This window comes from Octopus sinensis, linkage group LG12 (assembly GCF_006345805.1).
Source record: "Octopus sinensis linkage group LG12, ASM634580v1, whole genome shotgun sequence".
Classification (NCBI taxonomy): domain Eukaryota; kingdom Metazoa; phylum Mollusca; class Cephalopoda; order Octopoda; family Octopodidae; genus Octopus; species Octopus sinensis.
In genome coordinates this window covers 34,205,663-34,230,789 of record NC_043008.1, presented here as the reverse complement: position 1 = coordinate 34,230,789, position 25,127 = coordinate 34,205,663, and the positions used below count along the sequence as shown (strand labels likewise).

At 38.1% G+C, this 25,127-nt stretch overlaps 1 protein-coding gene across 1 annotated transcript in view; it reads right to left on the bottom strand.

Moving 5' to 3' along the window:
• LOC115218069 (receptor-transporting protein 4) overlaps positions 1-25,127 on the bottom strand; it is an 84,406-nt gene that overhangs the window by 16,460 nt on the left and 42,819 nt on the right. The window contains exon 2 of the mRNA XM_029787839.2: positions 387-449. Within this exon, the coding sequence (XP_029643699.1) occupies positions 387-449 (63 nt within the window). The remainder of the gene's footprint in view (positions 1-386; positions 450-25,127) is intronic.

Below are 25,127 nucleotides of genomic sequence, written 5' to 3'. Positions count from 1 at the left end.
ACTGGGGTAAGTTACCTGACAGGATGCGTAGCTCGGAATCGGGGAGTCTTTTCAGGTCGAGCAGCTATTTCTCCACATTGAGATGTCACAGTTCCGCTTCTACGGACATGTGATTTCAATCCTTTGAAATATATTGGTTTCAAATTTTGGCACAAGGACAGCAATTTCAGAGTAAGTTGATTACATCGGCCGCAGTGATCAACTAGTATTTATTTTATCGACTCTGAAAGGATGAAAGGCTAAGTCGACCTCAGCCTCGGCGGAGTTTGAACTCATAACGTAAAGACTGACGAAATGCCTCGAAGCATTTTGCCCGAAGTGTTAACGATTCTGCCAGCTCGCCGCCTTAATCCTTTGAAATAATTTGAAATATGTACTTCACTTACCTTGAAGATGGAATACTGATAGGTGAAGCATTTGTATTAATATTATCAACACACAGGTATACTCTGAAATTGTAAAAAGAAAAAAAGAAAAAGGTTATCGACATTATAATTACGCATATATGTTCAAGTATGATTTTTCTCTCTATTTCCATATTTTTCTCGGATTGTTCTTATATTAAGTCAATTTCTTCAAGAAACTTCATGCCTATAGGCATTCTCACTTGCATACATGCATTTAATTATAACGGAGAGAGAAGCAGTTAAAGCATCTCCAAGCAAACATGATGAGCAAGCAGAAATGTTAGCACGTCGGACATGATGCTTAGCAGGCAAAATCGTTAGCACGAAGAATAAAAAGCTTTGCGACGTTTCTTCAGGATTTTTACGTTCCGGGCTCAAATCCCCTAGAGTCAACTGAGTCTTTCATCCCCTCGGGGTCGATAAAATAGAGTACTAGTCCAGTACTGTGGCCAATGTAATCGACTTGTCCCCACCCTTCAAAATATTGGTCACTTCTACGTCATGGAAGTGGAGGCTCGTGGCTTAGTGGTTAGGGTGTCAGCATCATGATCGTAAGATTGTGGTTTCGATTCCTGGACCGGGCGACGCGTTGTGTTCTTGAGCAAAACACTTCATTTCACGTTGCTCCAGTCCACTCAGCTAGCAAAAATGAGTAACGCTGCGATGGACTGGCGTCCTGTCCAGCTGGGGAAACCGGGAAGCCATAGAAACCGGGAAACCGGGCCCATGAGCCTGGCTAGGCTTTAAAAGGGCGCATTTATTTTATTTTTATATATCATGGAAACCAGGTAACTGGTCTTATGAGTACCAGGGTTTAAGAGAAATATGTGACGAAAGCTACAGTAACCTTCCTAGTCAGTTTAAAATGAATAGTAGAATTCTTAATGACTCCAAACTGGATGACTTCATAAGAATGTAATTTTTATGGCCTATTTTGATTTTTAATGTTATGGTCATCCTTTTTCCAATCAAATCGTAAAATCGGTTTTTCATTGGGAGATCTCAATGTTTAAATTTATTAATTTATTTGTCACTATTCTATTTTAAAAAAAGCACATATGTGAAGATTCATGTTAGGTTTATTGAATGATAATAAAGAAAGCTACTTATTAATTAGATTGGAGTGTATAACTTTTCACTAAATAAAAGCAATTATTAAAATCTACACCGTCAAAAAGATTCTTAAAAATTCAGATTTCAATATATTTTTATAACAATGTGGTTTTGAATATTTTATTTATTATTTGAAGATTTATTATTTATTATTGAAGATTTTTATATATGAATAATACACACACACACACACACACACACATATATATATATATATGTGCACGCACGCACACACACACACACATACACATGATGGGGTGGTGAAAAGTGCCAGGTTTTGAGTAAAGGAAAATTCAGGAGGATCAGTTAATTATGATTGTATTCAACATATTCCCCTCTCAGATTCACACACTTATTGCAGCGGTCTTTCAGTTTTACTAAGCCCTGTAAAAGAACTCGGAAGGTTGGGCCTCCAACAAGACCTTTAGCGATACTCTTAAAGTCAGGAACTTTTCAGCACCCATCGTATATATATATAAGAGTAGTTGAATGAATTATCCTAGTATGGAAAATTCGGTTAACCGATACCCGGGTAGCAAATTCACGTCAGAAAACACGGTTGAAGCTACATGCCAAGGGCAGAGATCACGTGCTTTCGTGTGGAAATTGTGTGTTTTTTTTTACTATAAATAAATGAAGAATGGAGTTGAACGACGATTTAACAAAATTCCTTTATTCTCGACATACGTTTCGAAGACTGCATATTCCTAATTCCGAAGGAATAAAGGGTGCATTATGCCGCCTTCTCATCAGGAAAGGCGAAGGCGGCATAATGCACCCTTTATTCCTTCGGAATTAGGAATATGCAGTCTTCGAAACGTATGTCGAGAATAAAGGAATTTTGTTAAATCGTCGTTCAACTCCATTCTTTCATTTATATATATATATATATATATATATATATAATGTGTGTGTGTGTGTAGGTATGTATGTAGGTAGGTAGCAGAAGTAGTGGGGGAACATCATAGGCATGTGTGGAGAGGAATTCTTTGGGGGTTTGGCTAATTCACATCTAGAAACATGGGTGTTTTGTACAACATCCTTAAACTAAACTTTTCAATGGAACCTTTCGAGCAGGATGGGCTACTCGACCCAAAGAAAATTCTAAGTGCAAGGTTATGCATTGTTTATCTTGATATGAGATCACCATGTCGCATACATGTGGTTATGATGCATGTGCCTAATGTACTCTTATCAGACGGGGTAGTCATGATGGGTATACTGGGCTTCTTATATTTTACCGCAGTGTCACTTTGATGCCATGCACTGCTCTCCCACACAATAATAATAATAATAATAATAATAATAATAATAATAATAATAATAATAATAATAGTTACGACGGACACCCCCAAGTGAGAAGTGGGCTGTTCCGCTACTGACAAATTATGGACAGACACAACAAGCAGTGTTAGTCGGCGAGATACGCCGTACGGGCCAGTCACGCAGACGACGAAGTTACGTTGTCATAATGCGGGAGATATCAGTGGCAACTAGGAGTCGAACTAAACGCATAGGCAGATAAGACTCAACACACACGGACCGTGTAAGAAGATACGAAAAAAAAAAAAACACGCAGTGAAAAATAATACACACACACAATGCAAAATATATAAATTCTATTGAAAAAAGATTCTGAAGACATAGAACTGAACTACGCACAGTGAAAAATTATATAATTCCTTGTGAAAGATTTAAGTCAGGTCGCTATATATTAGTAGCGCTACCGGCAAAGAATGTAGACTGGTACTACCTGCGGCATTTTGAATAAAAGAAAAAATAATATTATATAATAATAAGTCCGTGTGAAGGATTTAAGTCAGGTCGCTATGTGTTAGTAGGGCTACTGGTATACAATGTAGACTGGTACCCCCTGCGGCATTCTGAAGAAAAAAATAATGTTATGTGAAAGAAAAAGAAAATCTCAAAGAGGGAGATTTTGTGGCGGACACCTCCTAATGAGAAGTGGGCTGTTCCACTACTGATAAATATTGGACAAACACAGCAAGTAGTGTCAGTCGGCGAGGTACGCGGTACGGGCCAGTCACGCAGACGACGAAGTTACGTCGTCATAATGCGGGACATATCAAATAATAATAGTAGTATTAGTATTAGTAGTAGTAGTAGTAGTAGTAGTAATAATAATAATAATAATAATAATAATAATAATAATAATAATAATAATAATAATGATAATAATAATAATGACGATGAATCTCTAAATGCTGGTGATGTAAAAATTTCATGTGGCATTTTCCAGGGTGACTCACTATCAACACTCCTCTTTTGTTTAGCCTTAATACCTCTCTCAAAATTGCTCAATGACGCACAGTACGGATATAAAATGTTGGATAAAAATATTAATCATCTCATTTACATGGATGATTTAAAGCTCTTTGCAAAAAATGACCAACAACTCAAGGGCTTACTAACGATTGTTAAACAATTCAGTGATGACATCAGAATGCAATTTGGCCTTAATAAATGTGCAAAAGCTATTTTTATCAAAGTTAAAATGACAGAAACATCTAACGTTACCCCGACCAGCAGAATGTCATAAAAGAGTTACACCCAGCGGAGAGCTACAAGTAACTAGGGGTAATTGAAGGGGATGGAATAAGGCATTCAGTGATGAAGGAAAGGATCAGGAGAGAATGTTATCGCAGAGTAAGAGCAATAATCAAGACAGAGCTGAATGCGAGAAACAGGATCGAAACGATCTTACAGTTTCAATATCGTTAACCGGTCAATTACTGAAATATGTAATCTTGACAGAAAAATACGAAAACTGTTGACAATGCATAGAATGCACCACCCTAAGGCAGATATAGAACGACTTTATCTGCCAAGAAAAGAGGGAGGCCGTGGACTTTTACAAGATTGCTACAATTGGCCTAGACACCTACCTGAAAAAGTCTGAAGACTGGATGTTAAAACTTGTCTCAAAACATGAAAACAAGAAAGCATCATACTCATTAACAAAACAGGCAAAGGAATATCCAAGTGAGTTCTGAATACAACGAATTTCGGAATTAGACATACAAGAAACAAGCACAAAAAAAGCTAAGCGCATGAAAACCCGTGCTAAAACTGCGGCCTTAGATATTCTGAATGATAAATGGCAAGAAAAACCTCTCAATGGCAAATACCCAAAGAGAGCGAATAATGTAGATGTTGACAAAGCCCTGACCCATCAATGGCTAATGGCCTCTGGCTTAAAATCTGAAACAGAAGGGTTTGTCATAGCAGCTCAAGTTCAATGCCTACCAACAAGGAACTACCAGGTCAACATATTAAAGAACGGCAGTAGCCTAACATGTCGTGTATGTCAACAATAAAATGAAACTATTGATCATGTTATCTCCAAGTGCAGTCTTCTTGCGCCTAAAGAGTATCTCAACAGGCATGATAGAGCTGCACAATATATTCACTGGGTAATTTGCAAAAGCCTGGACTTGCCCCATGATAAAAACTGGTGGGAACACAAACCACCTCCAGTGCTTGAAAATGACCACATCTCACTCCTCTGGAACTTCACCATTCAAACTGACAGAAAGATAGATGCGAATAGGCTAGACATCATAGTAAAAGACTTCAGACAAAAAACATGCCTCCTCATTGATATGACTGTCCCAATCGATATAAACGTATCTATCAAGACCTACCAGAAACTGAGCAAATATAAGGATCTGGAAATAGAAATCAGCAAAATGTGGAACCTGAAGACTAAAACAATACCTGTTGTCATAGATGCCCTGGTAATGATAGCAAAAGGGGATGATTGCTACCTAGTTCAGATACCAGGAAACCCCAAAATGGCAGAAATTCAAAAGATAGTGCTCATGGGAACTGCTCATATCCTACACAAAATACTTTCTATGTAATCTCAAGTTTTAAAACAAACATAATTTTCGTATGTTTTTTTAGCCATTCACTAGTACAACACTAAGTACAAAACCAAATATATGGCACACTAGGCATAACACCAGCACGAACTTCCAACTTGTTGTTTCATGAGGTCTCTGGGTGAGACTTGGAGCCAGCTTGTGCAAATGTAAAGCAAAAGTCAAACATAGAATAATAATAATAATAATAATAATAATAATAATAATAATAATAATAATAATAATAATAATAATAATAATAATAATTTTTGCCACAAGGGAAGCTTGGAGGAGGTGGAGATGAGTCGATTTCATCAACCCCAGTATTCAACTGGTACTTATTTTATCGACCCTGAAAAGATGAAAGGCAAAGTCGACCTCGGCGGAATTTGGACTCAGAACGTAGCGACGGGCGAAATACCGCTAAGCATTTTATCCGGCGTACTAACTATTCTGCCAGCTCGCTGCGTTAGTAACAACAATAATAACAACAACAACAACAATAATAATTGCTCAATACCATAGATTTGCTTGTTAGTTGTTTGACCTTAACCAGCTGAGCATGTCCCTTAGTGGCTGACGATATGTGCATCTCTAATCATGAGCATCATAGTGGGGGAGCATCATAGCAGTGTGTTGAAAGGAATTCTTAGAGGTTTGAACAATTCACCTTTGGAAACTTGGGTGGTTCATTCAACATCCTTAAACAATCCTTATTTAAGGACCTTTTGAGCGGGATGGGTTACTCGACCAGAAGAAAATTCTAACTGGGCCCCACCTGCAAGGTCATGTGCTGTTTATCTTGATATGAGATCACCATGTCGCGCATATATGGTTGTGATGCATGTGCCTGGTGTACTCTTATCAGACGGGTAGTCATGATGGGTATACTGGGCTTCGTATATTTTACCCCAGTGTCACTTTGACGGCATGCACTGCTCTAATAGGCCAGATATTACAATCATAGATATGGAAAAGCCAAGTTGCTTACTAATTGACCCATCATGCCCATTTGATTCATAAAGAAAGGGGAAGAAAAACAAAGAAAATACAATCCCTTAAAGTTTGAAATAGGAAGAATTTGGAACATGCGAACAGTAAAGGTCGTGCCTATAATAGTTGGTGCGTTGGGAACAGTAAGCCAAGATGTAGACAAATGGCTGAAGGAGATTGAAATAGAATGCCCCGTAGAGCTCCTACAGAAAGTTTCTCTCTAAGAGACAGCAAGGATTATCAGCGGGGCGGTGTAAGCAGTTGAAAAACTGCCGAAAACTTGTAGATATCTAAGGTTACAGGAAATAATCCGTTACCCACATAAATTCGACCAGGAATAAGACCAAACCTGAGCCAAACCCCAACCAATAATAATAATAATAATAATAATAATAATAATAATATGTCCCAGGTACTCGTGGAGTTATGTCGAACAGCTGCTGTTACGTGTGGGACGGATCAGTCTATTAGCCGCGTTTCCTCTGCCTGGTGGCCGTGGCGAAAGAGATTGTCTGGTGGACGAGTTTGAAAGGTGTGAGGACAGAGATATTCCCCTTTGGCAGAGACCTTGTCGACTTTTTCTACCCTACCAAATTAAGGGTAGAAATGACGGTGCTATCTTCTAGTAAATTTATTCAGACGTGGGTGAAATTTGCGAAAAAGGCAAGAGTGGACGGCACCACTCTAAATGTAGACCTGTGAGTTGGTGAAAAGTAATTGGAGAGGACACTTGCCCTTGGTGTTTAGGGAGATCTTAGATGGTGGAGTTCCTCGATTATCCATAGAGTTCCTCCTGTATCAGGAAGACCACATCCATATCATCTTTTCCCCCCCATATTCTTTCCTTTTACTATTGTATATTATGCGTACTTCTTTTCTTTGTTTTATTGTATACCTTTTCTTTTATCATTTTATTATATGTAACCCCACACACTTTAAGCCCGTCTTTGTGGTGTACTCCTCATCCGTCGCCCTGGTGGTAAATAAAAGAAATCATTATCACTACTACTACTACTACTACTACTACTACTACTACTACTATACTACTACTACTACTACTACTACTACTACTGTCATTAAGACCGCGAGCCGGCAGAATCTTTAGCATGCCGGGCGAAACGTTGTTTCGCGGTATTTTGGCTGTCATCACGTTCTGAGTTCTCTCTAATTCCACCGAGGTCGATTCTGCCTTCCATCCTTCCGGAGTCGATAAAATAAGTACCAGTTGGACACGGGTCGATGTAATCCACTCATTCCCACCCCTAAAATTGCTGCCCTTGTAGAAAAATTTGAAACCATTATTATTATTATTATTATTATTGAACGAGAGAGCAGTGCATGCCATCAAAGTGACCTTGTAAGTGGGACCAAGTTAAGATTTTCTTAACCCCGCTCAAAATCTCCCTGAATAAGGGTTCTTTAACGATGTTGAACGAAACACCCATGTTTCCAGAGGTGAATTATTCACACCTTAAACAATTCCTCTCCACACATGGGTATGATGCTCCCCCACTACTTCTGCTTGTGATCAGAGATGCAGATATCGTCAGCCACCAAGGAACATGCTCAATTGCTTAAGGTCAAACATCTGACAAGCAAATCTGTGGTATTGAGCAGAATATTAGCTGTAGCCCATCTTTTACACCAAGACAAAACATTTACATGATAACACTTCTAATCAGTTAAGATCAGGAGTAATGAGAGCCAGTGCCTGGTACTGCATCAGGGTAATTATTATTCTTTTTATCTCAGGTTTTGTTAGAGCACCTGGAGTTTTGCATGCATAGCAGACTTGCTGCCTGCAGCCTACGGTACCATACTATCTGCTCTCTTCAACTATCAATACTTTCCTGACTATTCTGGCCGTGCCAAGGAGACAAACGTTCTGTAACAGTTCTACTAGGCACTCTATTACAATTTCTTTTATATTCCTTTTGATGCCTTCTGATACTGTTCCCAAGGGCCCAACAATAATTGTTACCATCTAAATCTTCATCGTTTTCCATAGCCAGGCTATTTCGTATTTAAAAGAGGGTTGTATTTGTCTGTTTCTCGCCTTCCCTCTTGACTGTTCGTGGGTCAAAGGGGTACGCAACATCAAGTATATATCACATGAGGTACATCTTGTCGACCACCGCGATCATTATTATTATTATTATTATTATTATTATTATTATTATTATTATTATTATTATTATTATTATTATTTATTATTATTATTATTATTATTATTATTATTATTATTATTATTATTAACGCGGCGAGCTGGCAGAATCATTTAGCACGCTGGACGAAATGCCTAGCAGTATTTCGCCCGTCGCTATGTTTTGAGTTGACTTTGCCTTTCATCCTCTCGGGGTTGATAGATTAAGTACCAGTGAAACACTGGAGTCGATGTAATCAACTATCCCCCCCTTCCCTCAAATGTCAGTTCTTGTGCCAGTTCTTGTAGAAAGGATTATTGTTATCATTATTAGATGTCTAAGTTTTATGTCCTACTTCTACGACCTGGTCAACACTTCCCTCTGTTTATCAAATGTAGGAAAAAGTGGGTCGAATGGGTATTAATAGGAATAATTTAATGATGTATAGTTAAGAAATGAGATGTCATAATGCACCAATTTACTATCAAGGTTTTGGTTTTCTTTTCTCCTACTTTTCTTTTCCCGAAACGAGGAGTAATAAACATAAATTTGCGAACTCATTGAAAACGCCTTCAAGTTGTTAATGACCCTAAAAATCGGTTTCTTTATGGCTAATGTTTCACATATTTCTTTTTATTAGAGACAATATAAAATTTGTTAGAAAATATGTCTGCATGGCAGTGAGGTTTTGGAGTTTGTTTTGAGACTACATTTTGTCTAGTTTTATCCAGCTGTGAAACATCTTCGGCAAATGTCTTGCTTTGTTTTCTATCACCCAGTCACTCAATGCCTTTGGAGTGAAATTCGATCGATTGAAACTGTGCGGAAGACCACTCCACACACCCACATACACACACGTACGCACACACACGCGCGCACACACACACACACACACACACACACACACACACACACACACACACACACACACACACACCCGTACACATATATTGCATGAGGGTGGTATTAATAAATAGTTTTAGTTTCTTACGAGGGAATAATTCGAAGTAGATAAAGCTATAAATAATAACGTGCAGAATTTGGGTTGACAAAAAAATCGAATGCTCAATGTATTTCAGCTACGATGCATCCGGTGGATATTGCGAATATCATACCAGGACCACATCACAAACGACGAGATACATTGCCGAACTGATACCGTCTACTCCATGACGTTGTCACTGAGTGTCGCTTGCGATTCGTAGGCCATGTCTTCCGATTACTATCGTCGCGGCATGCAAAAACCACCATTCTGTGGAAGCCATCGCATGGCAAGAGAAAATAAGGGCAACCAAAAGTGACTTGGCGCTGCGCTTTCATCAATGACCGCAAAGCTGAAATCGCCGAGGCCGACCGACCACGTTGGAGACGCCTTGCCGCCCAATGCGCCATACGGCGCAGGAGAACCTAAGACTGAGACTATGTTTTATTGATAAAGGAATGATATTAAGAGTTGCGATGATCCCCAGCTTATATGATATAAGAAGGATACCAATAATTCTAAAAAGAACATGTGGCATCTATCTGTATACGTGTATGTATGTATGTACATACTCTTTTACTTGTTTCAGTCATTTGACTGCGGCCATGTTGGAGCACCGCCTTTAATCGAGCAACTCGACCCCGGGACTTATTCTTTTTGTAAGCCCAGTACTCTATTCTATCGGTCTCTTTTGCCGAACCGCTAAGTAACGGGGACATAAACACACCAGCATCGGTTGTCAAGCAATGCTAGAGGGACAAACACAGACACACAAACACACACACATACATACACATATATTTACATACATACGACAGGCTTCTTTCAGTTTCCGTCTACCAAATCCACTCACAAGGCTTTGGTCAGCTCGAGGCTATAGCAGAAGACACGCGCCCAAGGTGCCACGCAGTGGGACTGAACCCGGAACCATGTGGGTGGTAGACAAGCTACTTACCACACAGCCACTCCTGCGCCTATGTATATAGTATATATACACACTATGTATATTAGCACATCTAACATAGATATTTAGTGTCTATTAACGCATGCACCATACAATATATATAACCGATGGAAGTTATCTGCGCGTACAGTGTCGTGGATTTGGTTAGCTGAGAGCTATCTTATTTATTCTTCGCGTGTGTTGCTCCCATGTAAAACCAAGTACAATATTACGATTTTAGTAACCTGTTTATTTACTGATTGATACTGCCGATGTTACTTATCATAAGCTATTACACTGAATACCAGTAGCTAGTGTGTGGTAATGTAAGCTTGGGGAGAAGTCATAATGTATGCTTGGCAAGAGGAGATCTTTTTACACGAGGTCAGAGCGGCATTATTGACGATTTACCATGAAAACGTCTGCGGATGTATATCCCGCACATGTCAGTTTATAACCATGATTTGGTGCGAAACTGCATGGAATTTTCCATTTGATCACGATACTATACAGATACGAGGGGCGTTCAATAAGTAATGCCCCTGACCCATTTCCCATAGCAGTAGAGCAACGACAGTTGGCACAGTTATTAGTCTTTTCCTGCATAGGAACTACCCAGAGTTATGCATTTCTCCCATCGTTTGATACAGCTCTGGAGACCGTTTTTGTAGAAGACCCCAGCTTGGTCCTCCAACCACGACGTGACTTCAGAAATCAAGGCTGCATCATCTGGGAAACGCTTTCCTTTCAAAATCAACTTCATGGCTGGTAAGAGGTGAAAATCAGAGGGTGCAAGGGAAGGAGTTCATAGCTGCACGCCTGTGCTTCTGATCTGGCGACACGCGAGTTGTGGACCGGAGCGTTGTCCTGCAGGAGGAGGATGCCTTTGCTGATCTTGCCCCGCCTCTTGATTTTGATAGCTTCTCTTAATTTCCTCAAAAGTGAAGCATAATAGGCTCCTGTAATTGTGGTGCCCTTTGCCAGGAAATCTGTCATCACTACTCCGTCCTGGTCCCAGAAGACTGTGAGCATAACCTTGTCAGCGGAGGGCTGCACCCTTGCCTTCTTTGGAGGAGGTGAGTCACGGTGCTTTCACTGCATTGACTGGGCTTTGGTCTATGGATCATAGTGATGGACCCAGGTTTTATCCTGTGTGATCAGTCTTTTGAAAAATTTTGACTCATCTTCTTGGCACATCTCCAAATTCATCCTCGAGCACTCAACGCGTTCTTGCTTCTGGAAAGGTGTGAGCAACCTGGAAATCCATCTGGCAGACACCTTTTGCATATGCAAATGGTCATGAATGATAGTTTCCACTGACCCGGTACTAATCTTGACCTTATGGGCTATTTGGCGAATAGTTATGCGTTGACCTTCCAAAATGGCAGCCTCAACTTGACGGACAGACGTCTCATCAACGGCAGAAGGGGGCGACCAGATCTGGGAGCTGTTTCCACAGAGTTCCGGCTATGTTTGAATTCACAATGCCAGCGTTTTACAAGGTCATATGATGGGGCATCATCACCATAAGTTACTTTCATTTCATCAAAAGTCTCCCGTGGTGTGCGTCCTTTCAAATACAAAAACCAGATTACTGCTCGACACTCAGCAGGCTCCATTTCACACTTGACTCAGTTCAAACACCTGTAAATCAGCAACCACAATTAGTTCAGGGCTGTAATTCACCACTTAATCTATAGACGTATAAATAAGTGCACATGCAAAATTTCAGCTAGATCAAATAACTGCAAGTGGGTCAGGGGCATTACTTATTGAACGCCCCTCGTATACCAGAACAGCGATAGGCTGAAACATAGTCCACAATCACATTATATATCCTGACCTTCATCCGTTACTGGCCTGACGAGGTTTCGAATAATAAGCACTTCTACAGTGCGTAAAACTTCGTTTCTCTGTCTTCATATAATTTCACAGCCCATTTTGCGTTTTTCTATATCTAACTACATTTGTATTTGCATTGTCTAACTTTACGATGAAGTATAAAATAATGTCATTCACTAATATTGCTTGACTGGGTGTTCCTTGTTCTACTAACATATCTAATGTTTCGTAAGTCTTGCCGACTATTACGAACGTAAAATTGTTTTCAGATAAACAAAATATGTGGAAATAGTTTATTTTGCGTTCCTTCAATATCTCTGTATGGTATGGTAATAATTTACTTTTATATTGTTTATTAATTTATCTAATATTTTATTTGTTTTTAGTAAGACAATTTCAGTTAATTTATCATTTACTTGTTTCAGTCAGTAGACTGCGGGTATGCTGGGGCAATGCCTTGAAGAGTTTTTGTTTAAATGATTTGACCTCGTTTATTTAATTTAGTTTAAATGAATAGTTTAAAAGAAAAGCCTGGTACTTATTGTATCGGACTATTTTGCTGAACAGCTAAGTTACGTGAATGTAAATAGCCCAACATTGGTTGTCAAGCAATGGCGGGGAACAAGCACAAACACACACATGCACATACATATACCTCCCGAAATTGCTAAAATGATCCGGTTCCCGACTGAAGATTAGAGGCTTCGAATGACCCGTCTGTTTTTTTTTTGTGTCATCTCTTTGTGTGTTTTTGCGTTCTTGTCCCATTTTGTAATTTATATTTAATTTCTATACACACACACACACACACACACACACACACACATATATATATATATATATATATGTATATATATATAGGAGGCGCAATGGTGGCCCAGTGGGCAATGGTGGGCAGCGGACTCGCGGTCGGAGGATCGCGGTTTCGATTCCCAGACCGGGCGTTGTGTGTGTTTATTGAGCGAAAACACCTAAAAGGTCCGGCGGGGACTCTCTCTTCCTGTTTCTTGAGTAACGCTGCGATGGATTGGCGTCTCGTTCAGCTGGGGGGAGGGGGGCACATACACCACAGAAACCGGGAAACCGGGCCCATGAGCCTGGCTAGGTTTGAAAAGGGTGACGTTGATCGTTTATATATATATATATATATACATACATATATATATATATATATATATATATATATATATATATATATACATACATATATACGACGGGCTTCTTTCAGTTTCCGTCTACCAAATCCACTCACTAGTCTTTGATCGGCTCAAGTCTATAGTAGAAGACACTTGCCCAAGGTGCCACTCAGTGGGACTGAACCCGTAACTATGTGGTTGCGAAATAAGCTTCTTGTCACACAGCCACGCCTGCGCCTATTTTGTCGGCGAATCTAGCATTGTATTCCTGCATAAAGTTAAAGTGAACCTCCACTTACGCTCGAATTTAAAACCTCTTAAAGAGCAAAGTATTGTTTCCTCGCCATGAGTAGAGATTTTATTTACGTGAAACACACACACACACACCAAGGCAACGTGTTTTTGGAAACATGATATAGAGAAGAAAAAAACATTTGGTATCTATTTTACTTATTGTTCCATCACTTAAAAAACAAACAAATAGTTTGAAAACGTCTGAGCAGAAAACACGATACAATTGGGTCAAAAAAAAAAAAAAACGAAAAATATCTAGAGATTAGAAGGACAAAATCCTGTTGGTAACATGACAGATTAGAAAATAGAGCTGAAATGAAATTGACGAAACAATGCGATCTTTGTTTATCTAATAGAGATATAAGAGCAGGGAAACATACCAAGTTGTATAGTATAAAGCAACGATCACTGAAATTATATAAACCCTTGAATGTCAACATTGATGTGTGTGCGCGTATATATATATAAGTGTATATATATATATATATATATTATATATATAATATATATATATATATATAATATATATATATATATGTGTGTGTGTATGTATATATATATATATATATATATATATATGTATGTATATATATATATTATATATATAATATATTATATATGTATATATATATATATATATATCTGTAAATGTAATATGTGACAATTATTCGGTAGCCATGATAAACTCCGCGTTTCGGATGCCGAGGTGGAAAACCACGCCGACATCTCTTTTGTTTTCTAACCATTTTTATCAATAAATATATATATATATATATGTATATATATGTATATATATGTGTGTGTGTGTGTGTGTGTGGTGTGTGTTGTGTGTGTGTGTGTGTGTATGTATGTATGTATGTATGTACATATACATCGTTGCTGTTATGCAAAGGTGCCGCAAGTCCAAAACGTTGCTTTTTTCAGAAAACGAAAAAATTGTTTCACCATTCCATAGCAAAACCATTGTACTACATTTTGACAATTTTCATTTCTTGACATCTGAAGCAGCTGGAGATGTGATAGTTTGACCAAAAGAACCAACTATTGCAAGCAAAAATAAAAATTGAAAAGAAACCCATTTGACCAAATTTGGACATAAGTTTAACGTAATAACAACGATATGTATGTATGTATGTATGTATGTATGTATGTATGTATGTATGTATGTATGTATGTATGTATGCATGTATGTATGTATGCATGCATGCATGCATGTAAGAATGTAAGAATGTGAGTATATTATATTGCAAGCAAACTTTAGTAGCACCGGGAGAGTTGCCAGTAGACAACGTTTTCTGTCTTCTAAGAGGGAGATATCCAATCTTTCCTTCGGCTGTTTTCACAGATATACTGCATTCAAAATTTACTTTAATGTCCGTTATATATATATATATATATATATATATATATATATATATGATATAATATATGCTTGCACGCCTGAATGCATACACACATACATACATACATATATACGCATGCACACGCATACACACACACACACATACATACACAAACATACACACGTACACACAAATCGGTGAACAAACGAAAGAAAAAAACACTCTGCATTTACTTTTAGGGAATACGTATTTGTGTTGATAAGTGTAAGATTTGGATTACTGGGTATTTTACGGACGTAAAATTCATCTGATCTTTCCAGCAATTGATTGCTAAATGGTAAGGCTCTTACGACTTCTAAATAAAGTTGATTGAAAGTGGTATAGCTTAATCAGTGCCGCATGAATTGCCAGTGAGAGCCATGGATCATTTCTACATTCCGGAGAATGTAACAAAATTAGCGAGGATATATTATGTCAGTTTCGGGATGAGGTTTACAGCTGGTAACTTGACAACGGATTGGCACCACCAAGAAATTGGTGGTTTATCCTAAGTCACGGAGAGGGTTTTGAAAGAGACATATTTTTCATAACAAATAACCCATATGCAATCACCTAAGAAGGCCTTCATGGACGACCTGACATTTCTGTCGATAGACCAACAAATCTTGCAGAGGGCCCTCCAGGGGCTAGACAAGCTGACAAAGTGGTTAAAGATGCGATTCAGAGCAAAAAGGTCGTGTAGTCCGTCATTTATTAGGGGAGTGCAAAAACAAGCAAAATTTAAAACAGCAGGAAAAAGAATATGCAGGAACATTGTCAGATAGGAGTTGCGGGATGCAGATTGTGAAACAAGCCGAGGATGAACTGACAGTAATTGATGGTTCAAAGCTACCAGAGAAGTATAAAATATGGTGCCTACAGTTCGGCTTTCATTAGCGTCTTTCGTAGTCAATTTTAATATACAAGGTGGCACTGTTACAAGTTCAAATCATTGAGCAAAAGTACAATGTGCTTATTAGAAAGTGGCTAGAATTATCGAGGTCTTCCTTATATCTTTCGGCTCGTTGTTTATTGAGGTTGTTTAAAAGGATAAATGCGGCAACCTGGCAGAGTCGTTAGTACGCCGGGCGAAATGCTTCGCGGTATTCCGTCTGCCGCTACGTTCTGAGTTCAAACTCCGCCGAGGTCGACTTTGCCTTTCATCCTTTCGGGGTCGATTAAATAAGTACCAGTTACTCACTGCGGTCTATATAATCGACTTAATCCGTTTGTCTGTCCTTGTTTGTCTTCTCTGTGTTTAGCCCCTTGTCGGTAGTAAAGAAATAGGTATTTCATCCATCTTTATGTCCAGAGTTCAAATGCCGCCAGAATCGACTTTGTCTTTCCTCCTTTCGAAGCCGATAAAATAAGTACCAGTTGAAGACTGGGGTCGATGTAAACGACTTTCCCTATCACCGAAATTGCTGGCCTTGTGCCAAAATTTAAAACCAATTATATTGTCGAGAATCCCTATGAATACTACACGAGGATGAAAACTTTCTCCGAAGCAAATTCTGAGACGTAATTACTTTCTGTCCCCATAAATTTCACAACTCCTTTTCCTGTTACCAGATCGATCAGCTCAAATCGACCCAGACATGTCTCATTGCTTGTATTTCACCATTCATCCTTCCTTCCACTTCCTTTTCCCTAAGATTTATTTTCTTCTTAACATTTGCTTTTTTTTCTTTTGTATATAGCTTCATTACCTTTATGACCTCCATTTTTTCAAACTGCATCTTGAAGCTTTCACACTTTAATGTACTCTTGTTTATCTCACACACCCATTTTTTCTTCTCGTCTCTATCACCACCATATTCCTTTCGCCGTACCATCCCTTCCCTATACAGAGCACATTCTAGACGTTGCTGCTACTAGATGTTATCGTCTAAAGTGGACTACGTCACGACTTCATGACCTGAGGCAACGAAGAAACAACAAGAACAATAATAACAACTCTTTCTCTTGCGCAATTTTCACGGAGTTTGCGGTTTATTTATTATCTTGTTTCTTTTTTAGAGGATTTCTTGTCTGCATGAAGCAAGCGCTCAACAGATATTTGTAATGACAACAAACTGATGAGAGCCAAAGTCAAATCCGATACCTGGCTACATATCAGAGATTGCACAATATCTTTTATTTTTTATTTGTTCCGGCCATTAGACTGCGGCCATGCTGGAGTAGAACCTTGAAGAATTTTTTCTTTATGTGAACGAATCGACCCGGATAATTGTTTAAGTCTGGTACTTAGAATATCGGTCTTTTTGGCCGAACTGCTATATAACGGGGACGTAAACAAACCAACACTGGTTGTCATGCAGTAGTGGGAGACAAAGCCTCAAAGATACACACACAAACAAACAAACACACACACACACACACACACACACACACACATATATACTTATATATATATATATATAGGGAGAATTCACACAAAGAAAAACAAAAGACGAAGACAGGTGGTGTAGACAATAAACATATATATATACATTATTTACATTATTTACATTTGACGGATATTTGTCGTCATGTTGTTTGTTGTTAACACAACGTTTCTGCTGATATACCCTCCAGCCTTCTTCAGGTGTCTTGGGGAAATTTCGAACCTGGGTTCTCATTCTTAAAGTATTTTTCGATGTTTATTATTATTATTATTATTATTATTATTATTATTATTATTATTATTATTATTATTATTATTCGTAGTAGTAGTAGTAGTAGTAGTAGTAGTAGTAGTAGTAGTAGTATAGTAGTAGTAGTAGTGAGTGAAAGAGCAGTGCATGCCGTCAAAGTGACTCTGGGGTAAAATATACGAAGCCCAATATACCCATCATGACTACCCTCTGATAAGGGTACACCAGGCACATGCATCACAACCATATGTGCGCGACATGGTGATCTCATATCAAGATAAACAGCACATGACCTTGCAGGTGGGGCCCGGTTAGAATTTTCTTCTGGTCGAGTAACCCATCCCGCTCAAAAGGTCTCTGATTAAGGGTTGTTTAAGGATGTTGAACGAAACACCCATGTTTCCAAAGGTGAATTATCCAAACCTCCAAGAATTCTTTTCAACACACGGCTATGACACTACTTTTTCTTAGCCACCAAGGGACATGTTCAACTGGTTAAGGTCAAACAACTGACAAGCAAATCTGTGGTATTGAGCAGAATATTTGCTGTTGCCTATCTTTTATACCAAGACAAAACAATGTACATGATTATTATTATTATTATTTTATTATTATTATTATTATTATTATTATTATTATTATTATTATTATTTAGGTCACTGCTTGGAATCGAAAATCGGAATCTTTGGGGTTAGTAGTCCGCGCTCTTAACCACTACGCCATATGCCCATAGGCATCGAAAAATACCTTAGGAATGAGAAACCAAGTTCGAAATTTCCCCGAGACACCTGATGAAGGCTGGAGGGTATATAAGCCGAAACGTTGTGTTAACAACAAAAAACACGAGGAAAAATATCCGTCAAATATGAATAATGTACATAATTCCCCATCTCTTAAATATAGAACTGCAATATATATATATATATATATATATATATATATATATATATATATATATATTATATATATATATACATACATGTATATGCATACATGTATATACATATGTGTGTATGTGTGTAAGTGAGTGAGTGTGTATGTGTGCGTGTGCGTGTGCGTTAGCGTGTGCGCGCGCGTGTGTGTGTGTACGACGAGTTTTTAGTTTCCGTTCACCTAATCCACTCACAAGGTTCTGATCGACCCGAGACTTTAGTAGAAAACGCTCACTCCAAGGAGCTATACAATGGGACTGAACCCGGAACAACGTGGTTGGGAAGAAAAGTTCTTGCCACATGGCCAAGCCTGCGTCTACGATAGGTAAATTTAAGGTATTAAACGCATGGAGCTTACCGAGTAGTAGATAGATAGGCAGACAGACAAAATGACAGACAGACAGATAAATAGATAGATAGGCAGACAGACAGACAGACAGAAGACAGACAGACAGAGAAACAGACAGATAGATAGATAGATAGATAGATAGATAGATAGATATAGATAGATAGATAGATATGTTTCTTTATTAGCCACACAGGGCTGCACACAGATAGAACAAATTACAAGGTAGAGCTTTTCTTTTGAAGGTTAAAAAAAAAAAAAAAATAACAAATAAAATTTTTAAAAAAATAGAAAAGGGGGGGGGGGTCGATCAAAAGGGATCGTAAAAGGAGAGTAAGAGGACAAAAAAAGGGGGGGTTAAAAAAAAAGGGGGAGAGGAAAAAAAATTGATCAATAGGGATCGTTATCACAGAAATGTCAATATGAAGTGTAAAGGGGAGGACAGGTGAGGTTTACCCGTGGAAAGAAAAGCCTACGGAAAAGACCACGGTAACCTCGGTCAATGAAGTCACATGTTATATTTCTTTTTTTTTTTTTTGCAAATAAGCAACTCTCTGTATTAATTTTACGGTTCATAGAATCATAGTCAAGGTGGCTTCGTCATTCATACGTGCCATCCTTGCTACATTCACCCATCTTTTTTTAAAACATTCACTAGACAAAACTTGCCTCTCTACTCTCACTTTTTTCTTCAAGTGATACTTAGATAGATAGATAGATACATAGATAGATAGATAGATAATAGATAGATAATAGATAGATAGATAGATAGATAGATAGATAGATAGATAGATAGATAGATAGATAGATAATAGATAGATAGATATAGATAGATAGATAGATATGTTTCTTTATTAGCCACACAGGGCTGCACACAGATAGAACAAATTACAAGGTAGAGCTTTTCTTTTGAAGGTTAAAAAAAAAAAAAAAATAACAAATAAAATTTTTAAAAAAATAGAAAAGGGGGGGGGGTCGATCAAAAGGGATCGTAAAAGGAGAGTAAGAGGACAAAAAAAGGGGGGGTTAAAAAAAAAGGGGGAGAGGAAAAAAAATTGATCAATAGGGATCGTTATCACAGAAATGTCAATATGAAGTGTAAAGGGGAGGACAGGTGAGGTTTACCCGTGGAAAGAAAAGCCTACGGAAAAGACCACGGTAACCTCGGTCAATGAAGTCACATGTTATATTTCTTTTTTTTTTTTTTGCAAATAAGCAACTCTCTGTATTAATTTTACGGTTCATAGAATCATAGTCAAGGTGGCTTCGTCATTCATACGTGCCATCCTTGCTACATTCACCCATCTTTTTTTAAAACATTCACTAGACAAAACTTGCCTCTCTACTCTCACTTTTTTCTTCAAGTGATACTTAGATAGATAGATAGATAGATGATAGATAGATAGATAGATAATAGATAGATAGATAATAGATAGATAGATAGATAGATAGATAGATAGATAGATAGATAGATAGATAGATAGATAGATAGATAATAGATAGATAGATAATAGATAGATAGATAGATAGATAGATAGATAGATAGATAGATAGATAGATAGATAGATAGATAGATAGATAGATCTTAGTGTTAGCACATTTGATGTACGAAATGTACGTTGCGAGGAAAAATCGAAATTAGAAAATAATTATTACTTTAGTCTTGCGCGCGCGGGCGATTGTGTTAGAAATCAGTAATGTTTCCATTTTTTCCAGTCACTATGGGAGATATCTCTCCAGATATTTTCGCTGCTTTTCTTCTCATCAGCGAAACATAGACTCTGAAGTCTATGTTTCGAAGTCTTTCGAAATGCAAGAAATAGCAACCAAATGTCACTCAAATTTCACAGCATCTGAAACAAGGAACGATACATTGGATAATGTAATCCTGGGTAGACTCTGTCTAAGGAAAAGAGACGTGATGATTACATTTGCAAAATCTTGCATCATTGATCTATGACTAAGAGTGGCTTGTGATTAAACAACAACAGAAAGAAATACTAGCATGCCAAAATAGATTAGGGGTTAGAGTAAGCTTGGATTAGAGACAAGATGGAGATCAATCTGTTTAACACGATCAACCTCTCTATTCACATGCGTGCTATCTTGTCTCACTCCCTTTTCTACAGCTACAGTTGTAGCTCTGCTTTCCGGATTCGCTGGTCTCGTTCCACCGCTATCCAGATCCACTCGGACTCATCTATCTCTCGGCCTTAACCATTATGCTTTACCTTACCTTCACCGAAGGTTATGTCATCCGACATTCTCTCCATTTTTTCCACACCCGTCAATTTACTTCTATTAAAAACCCTTTTTTTAATCACCAACCTTGTCGAGTAGCATGATTCTTTCATACGCTTTAAGTTTTAAGAACTACAAAGTCTAAAACATCAGAATCAGTCTTAAATATAATTAGGTCTCTAAAATAATGAAAACTGTTCTCTTGGTACTAATTACTTACATCGTTATATGAAATGTGCTTAATTAGGACTTGTGCCATTCAGTCTATTAGTCTAAGTTACATCATATTTTTTTCCTTTTGTGTCATAACAGCACTGTATCAATTATGTCATATTTTCAGTTGTCGCTGTATCAACTGTCAAGTATCATAAAATCAATTATATAATGGCACGAGCAAAACGCCCCCCGTCCCCGTCCAATGGACGGTGCTGAGTTGTCAAAAATTTAAACCAAATTTTCTGAAAACCACTAGGCCTCCCCTTTGAGAAACACTGATTTAACCTAAATTTGTCACACTAGCAAAGAAAAAAATAAAGATAGACTTTTTTTCTATTCCAAAGTAAAACGATTTTATTCACACAAATATGCAACCGAAGCGTTTCAAGTACCAGTAATGATAAGGCTGTTGACTGGGAGAACACAAACATGGTTTAAATAGTAAGCTTGACAGGAAAGAAACGTGCCTTTAAGCAGTACAAAAACAACAAAAATGGAAGGTGCAGTTATGTACATGTTGACTGAAGAAAAGCAGGACAAAAACGGCTTTATCAATCGCATTCTCACCTGGAATCGATTTTTGCAATTTTTTCAAGACTTATACACGCCCTGATACCGTCGGTATCTACAAATCAAATTTGAGCGCAATCGGTTGGAGGATGCCCAAGATCCGAGAAGACACACACACACAGAGACAAACAGTCAGAACGGATTTTATATAAGAGATTTATTGGGTCACATTTAACTGTATCATAGTGTTACAGTGGCTTGCAAAAGTCTGCACCCCCTTTGAAAATTTATATATTTTGTATAATTTAACAGGGAACAGCACATTTTTTCAATTCCAATGATTGTTAAATAATAAGCAGATCCACCACACTTTCCTTCGATATAGAATTTACATTTTTAAAATTTCATACTGATTCTTAAAATCATATAACTTAGAAAAATGTCTTTGCAAAAGTTTACCCCCTCCCCTCCCAGATATTATATTGTGTTCTCAGGTAGTTTGTCATTGATGTATACAATCCAAAACAATCAAAAGTGACATGTGCGTTCTACCATAACAAACAAACTTGGCCAGTCTATCATTTTGCTGAATAAGGTGATTTAACTGCCTACAAAATCATTCACCACATGGTTTTTTGGTATGTTGGTCTTTGGACTCTGACTGTCAACACAAGGTGTCCAACTCGGGAAAAAAATGGGCAAGCCTCTGTCTCAGGAACTTATTATTCAAAAGTACAATGAAAATAATGGCTATGAAAAGATTGCAAAAACTTTAGAATTGCCCCAAAGCACTGTTAAAACTGTAGTTAAGAAGTAGTTAGTGCACAAAACCAGTGCTACCCTCCCAAGAACTGGGAGACCGAGCAAACTTACCGGAAGAGCAAAGTCAAAATGGTCCGGGAGGCAACCTCCAACCCTAGTGCAACACTTGAAGACTTGAAAGCTTCAGTTTCCAGTACTGGGACAGATGTCCATACATCTACAATTTCTAGTGTATTGCACCGGTCTGGCCTGCAAGGGAGGGTAGCTAGAAAAAAGCCCCTACTGAAGCCTTTACACAAGCAAGCTTGGCTAAACTTTGCCAAAAGTCACATTAATGATTCCATGACCATGTGGTGAAAGATTTTGTGATCAGATGAGATCAAAGTCGAGTCATTTGGAAAAAATACGAAACGCTACGTTTGGCTGAAAAAAGGCACTGCACACCAACCTCATTACACCGTCCCCACTGTAATGCATGGCGGTGGTTTGATCATGTTTTGGGGGCTGTTTTTAAGCTGCAGAGCCTGGAACCTTGGCAACCATCCAAGGTATCATGGACAGTGTCAAGTACCAAGAAATATTGGAGGCAAACCTACTGAAATCTGCTAGAGCTCTGCGCTTGGGTTGCAATTTCAAGTTTCAACGAGATAATGGCTCCAGGCATGTGTCAAAAAGCAGTAAAGCTTGGTTTGCTAGCAAGAAAATCACAGTTTTGGAATGGCCCAGCCAGTCTCCAGACCTCAATTCTATAGAAAATCTATGGCGAGATCTAAAGCTGGCTTTGCACCGACGCTCCCCATCTAATCTGACACAGCTCGAGCAGTTCTCTCATGAAGAATGGCGAAAACTGTCAGCAGACCACTGCAGCAAGCTCCTGGAAGGCTACCCGAGGCGACTGCAGGCTGTAATTGATGCAGCAGGATCATCCAAATTGTATTAGCTGAAGACATTCCAAAGGGGGTGTAGACTTTTGAAAAGACATTTTTCAAAATTATCCTTGTTTAAGAATCAGTTTTAAATTTTTCAAATATATTTTGTGTATTAAATAAAAGTGTGATAGATCTGCTTATTAAAACAAATTATTGGAGTTTAAAATATTAATTGTTCCTATCAAAATAAACAAAATACATCCAGTTTCCAAGGAGGGTGTAGACTTTTGCAAGGCACTGTAATTATGTCATAGTATCAGTTACGTCATGATATCAGTTGCGTCATAATATCAATTGTTTTATAGGTGTGTACTCAATTGTGAGTGACAATATCTAAGTGAGACAATAGAATCCGGATAAATTAATGATTGTTTCCGTTCGTTAAAAAAATTAATACAGGATTGTCGTAGACGGAATGCTTTTGAACAGTTCATAAAGTGAATAAGCTACATTACCGTGAGGAAGATCTTAACTAAGGATTCCCTAAATTCTATGAGAATAGTTTAAAATGTATTTAATTAACACGACCATGCCTATATCCAGCTTGGAATGAGAATAAAATCGAGAAATTTAGGCACTATCTAAAAATTCGAGATACAAAAACTTATAACGTATTTGTGAACATTCAGACATTATATGTAAATACAAGAAAAAAATCATGTTTTTGTGTCCTGTACAAATCTAACAACAAAAGATAGTATATTTCCTAACTAGAATTAGCAAGTGAAGGCACATGGCCCAGTGGTTAGATCGTCGGGCTCACAATCATGAGGTATTGAGTTCGAAACTCGGGTCGTGTAATATGTTTCGTTCTTGAGCAAGACACTTTATTTCACATTGCTCCAGTTTATAAAGATGTAGAATAAGTTGCGGCATCACTCGTGTCAAGCTGTATCGGTTTTTGTCTTTCCCTCGGATAACATCGGTGGTGTGGAGAGGGGTGGGGCTGGTATGCATGGGTGACTGCTGGTCTTCCATAAACGACCTTACCCAGACTTGTGCTTCGGAGGGTACTTGCTAGGTGCAGTCCCAAGGTCATTCATGCTCGAAGTGAGGTCTTTACCTTTTTATCCTAGATTTATCAGGTAAATGAATTAGTGCCATAGTAATTAGAAAGGAATAAAATGTATCTAATTAACCGTATGTATGCGGTAAGGTGAAGAAAGCCTAATTAACTTAATGGTCAATATTATTTTTACCTGACCTTAACAAGTACGGTCCTGTTCATGTCTTTCCCGCTGGTATTGACCGGTAATACTTCAAGAAGAACGGACCGTACTTAGAGTATTCATTAGATTAATAGATAAGAATGGTGGACGGTACCCACATTAGTTAGGGTGTTGATTGTCGGCTACACTGTCCACATTTTCTTCTACAGCAGTGCTTTTCAAACTTTTTGCTGGAGCGGAACCCCAAGGAAACATTCCACTGGCTC